The 3,727-nt window shown below is 48.2% G+C and overlaps 1 protein-coding gene across 1 annotated transcript; it reads right to left on the bottom strand.

Annotated features, from left to right (window-relative positions):
• Positions 1-914: 914 nt before the first annotated feature.
• Positions 915-2,330, bottom strand: LOC127341927 (ervatamin-B). The gene is made up of 2 exons (XM_051367868.2): positions 1,831-2,330; positions 915-1,710 (listed from the first exon to the last, which is right to left on the bottom strand). Exons 1-2 carry the CDS (start codon positions 2,303-2,305, stop codon positions 1,115-1,117), a joined length of 1,071 nt encoding a protein of 356 aa, XP_051223828.1. The 5' UTR covers positions 2,306-2,330; the 3' UTR covers positions 915-1,114.
• Between the last annotated feature and the right edge of the window lie 1,397 nt (positions 2,331-3,727).

Raw genomic sequence — 3,727 nt, 5'->3', positions numbered from 1 at the left:
TTTGGCAATTCCAAACCATCGGATCCTACACTATCGGTTCATATTTCACACTAGAGTGCAGGTGCTACAGGAACAAAACAAGACGGCTACAATATTTTTATATAGTGCCTGTTCTATTGTGTTTTAGCTACATTTTTCGTCTCAATCTGTACCATTCGTTTTTATCCTAAGGTCAAGGTTGTAAAGTTAGGGTACTTTGCTTCACGCCAGATTCTCTGCCCTGTAGTGAAAAAGTTAGAGAAGTTAGGGTTTTCCTAACTTTGCCAATTTCCAACCATTGGATCCTACACTACCTGTTTAGATATGCTACAGCAACAAAATATGAAGGATACACTATTTTTACATAATGCTTCTTCTATAGTGTTTTAGCTACATTTTTTATCCAAAGGTCAAGGTTGTGAAGTTACGGTACCTACCCCTGATTTTGCTTCAAGAAGTTAGAGAACCCGTGATGGTAAAAACATTTTAGCCATGTTGTTTTATTTGCATTTTTATTGGGTGAGGTATGAGGGGATGATTGAAGCTTGAAATTATGAGGACGGCGACAAGGAATAGAACATGTGGTGAAGAGACCCTAGTAATGATCAACTATGAAATCCTGGAAATACTTTTGTACACCCATGGGTGTGGGTGTTTCCACCGTCCATTTATTTCTCGAGATTCGTGCCCATCATGGTAGATGGACAGATTCTTTTCTTTCTCCTCTTTTTATCCGAATCTCAAAGCACAATGGACGGTAACAGAAACACCCACACTCTGCCCACACCCATGTATGGGTGTACAAAATCCACTCTCAATGAAACCCTCCAATATTTCTTGAGTGGGGTATTTCGATCGAAAGGATATTCTCTGACAATTGTGAAATCAAAATAATATGATTCAACCTCAGACCTTTTTGAATGGAGCAATAATGATTTATTGAAGAGCAATAATGATTTATTGATTGAATCAAAGGATACAACAGTGGTTAAAATTTTATTTTGCAGGGCCACAAAAGGAAATACGTCCGTGTATATGGTCGATAATGCACCATATACTTTATGGAAAATATAACAACATGCACTGTTACTTGGCATAAGCAACCGCGCAGCCCAAGGCGTGCAGGCATGGACGGTCAAGCAGTCGGATAGAAGGGCGAGCTGGCGAGGGCGCAGGTTCCCGTCGGCCATGCCACGTCCTTGGCGAGTTTGATGTATCCCTGTTCGCCCCAGTCGTTGCTCCACGAGTTCTTGGCGAGCCAGAACTTCTCGCCGAACTCCTCGCAGTAGCCGACGATGGTGATCGCATGGTTGACCTTGGCCGGATCGCCGGAGCAGGGGCCCCGAAAGATGCCGCCGGAGTAGAACTGGAACTGCCACGTGCTGGCGTCGACGTACACCGTGACGGGCTGCTGCGCAACGGCCAGCTCGAGCTGAGATTCGTCGTTGATAGGCACGGCCTTGAAGCCCTTGACGGACGCGTCGTGGTCGAAGAGCAGCTTGTCCACGTCGCACTTGCCATTGAATCCGCTGTACGGGTAATCGGCCTCCGACGTGATGCCGCCGCGGGCGGCCACGAGTGCCAGGGCGGTGTCTACGCGGCCGCCTCCACAGCCGCTGCTCCCGGAGTCGCAGTCGACGAGCTCCTGCTCCGACAGCGACACCAGCTCCCCGGTCCTGATCTTGTTCATGCCTTCGATGGCCGCCACCGATGCGAACGCCCAACACGACACTGCCATAGACACGGTAGTTCATTAAGAAAACATTGTCCATTATCCATTCTGCAACTCCAATGATTGAGGAAAATAGTACTATATAACGGACGGAGCAGGAGTTAGGTAGGTTGACTTACAGCAACTGCCTTGAAACTTGACGCCGGTGACAGCGCCGCTGGAGCGCCAGTCGACGCAGCACGGCTTCCAGGTGTACTTGGGGATGAAGGAGGGCTCGGCGGGACGGAAGCCGGTGCTGTTAAACCCGGTGAACTGTTGGGCAAACTCGTCGGCCTGTAGGTCGCCGAACCTGTTCATGCCGACCCTGACGGTGGTGATGGTCTGCGGCCCGAACCCGCCGACGACGACGGTGGTGCTGGTCTGGGCTCTGAATGCGCCGATTTGGTTGGTGTTGTCCTTGAAGATGCCGAAGCGCTTCTCCTCCTCCTCGTGGCTCGGGTACGTCTTGGCGTACTTGGTCGCCCACTTGGCGAACTTTTCCCTCGAATCATCCGGCGGCGGCTCGTGCGGCGGGTTCGCCGCGATCAGCGATGCCTGCTGCAGGAGGCTGGCGAGGCATAAGAGCAGGGCGAGGTAAGGCGTGGAGGAAGCCATCTCGTTTAGGTTATGCTGTATGCTCGTCTGGAATTCATGCACTGGAGCTAATGTTTATATAGGCGCCTTGGTCAACGGTTCATGCATGTCGCTGTGGGTGGCTGGTGGTACGTCGTGGGTGCATGTACTCATCCGGTGGAAGACTAATTTGGAATTTTGGATGCTTCATTTTTTTAGAGGAATTCGGATGCTTCTCAGGGACTCGGTCAGTATCTCACTAACTCGACTCGGTAGAACTTTAAACAATGAAACTTTAAACCTCTGATTGGCTTGTTATCATTACAACTTTGATCACCGACTGACTATATAAAGTGCATGTATCTATAAAGAGGTGATGCTAAGAAATACTCTGTAAAATATTCTTGTTCGTGTACATGTCCGCTTGAAAAGTATGTATGTATATCTTAATTAGGCGCTCGTTGAGTTTATGTTGGCCTTTCAAATTTCTTCCATTTGTTCTAGTTATAGATAGAAAAAGGTTCTGACCATGGTTACCGGCCCAGCTGTTTTGTTCTGAAGCTTTTTTTTTTTTAACAAAGTTCTGAAGCTATTTATAATCTGAATCACTAGTGGAGAAGAGGCCTTTGGTCCCAAGCAAATGACCCACTGCTGAACCAAACCGGGTCCAATGCCCCCATTGGACCCGGTTCGTTTCTGCCCAGGACGACCCCACCCGGCGCGCCTGTCTCAGCGGCCTTTGGACCGGTTTTGAAATACAAACCGGGTCCAAAGGGTCCACCCGCAGGGCGCGCCAGGCCGTGTCAGCCTAGGGAACCCTTTAGTCCCGGTTTGTATGACAAACCGGGTCCAAAGGCCCCCCTCTGGCTATATAACCTTGCCCCTACCCAAGTGTGAGCCACACTTAGCCATTTTTTCACTATCTTCACAAGAGGGTGTATTGCTCTCCTCTCTTCTTCACATGCACAAGAGGTGTTTGATGAAATGCTTAAGAGGATTTGCCACTTGAGTTTACACAAATCAAGCCACACTTAACTTGCTTTTTTCTTCTTCATCGAGGTTAACAACTTTATCCTTTTCATCTGCAATTGATAAAATGCATGTGTATATATACATCGTGATGTTCTGTAATGGTTTTGATCAGCTTAATTATATCATGCAGATGAATCGGCAATGGATGTACATTGACCGACGGTTTGACGAGTTCACTGCGGGCCTGGATAATTTTATGGCCGTGGCGGAGGCAAACAAACATGGTGGCTTCATGTATTGTCCATGTGTGGACTGCAAGAATACCGTAAATTACGCTCGCTCGAGTCTCATTCACAGCCACCTTCTGCGATCCGGTTTCATGCCCATTTACTATTGTTGGACCAAGCACGGAGAAAGAGGGGTTATGATGGAAGACAATGACGAAGAGGAAGAGGATGATGACGGTTATCCCAGTTTCCCTGAATACGATGA

Source organism: Lolium perenne, chromosome 3 (assembly GCF_019359855.2).
Source record: "Lolium perenne isolate Kyuss_39 chromosome 3, Kyuss_2.0, whole genome shotgun sequence".
NCBI classification, from domain to species: Eukaryota; Viridiplantae; Streptophyta; class Magnoliopsida; order Poales; family Poaceae; genus Lolium; species Lolium perenne.
This window is presented reverse-complemented; position numbering and strand designations above follow the sequence as displayed.

What these genes read in the sequence shown, in the direction of transcription:
- LOC127341927 (XM_051367868.2), bottom strand. Translation starts at nt 2,305, where the DNA reads ATGGCTTCCTCCACGCCTTACCTCGCCCTGCTCTTATGCCTCGCCAGC. An exon ending in CAAGTTTCAAGGCAGTTGCT is followed by an intron (nt 1,711 to 1,830) that starts GTAAGTCAACCT and finishes TGTCTATGGCAG; the next exon opens with TGTCGTGTTGGGCGTTCGCA.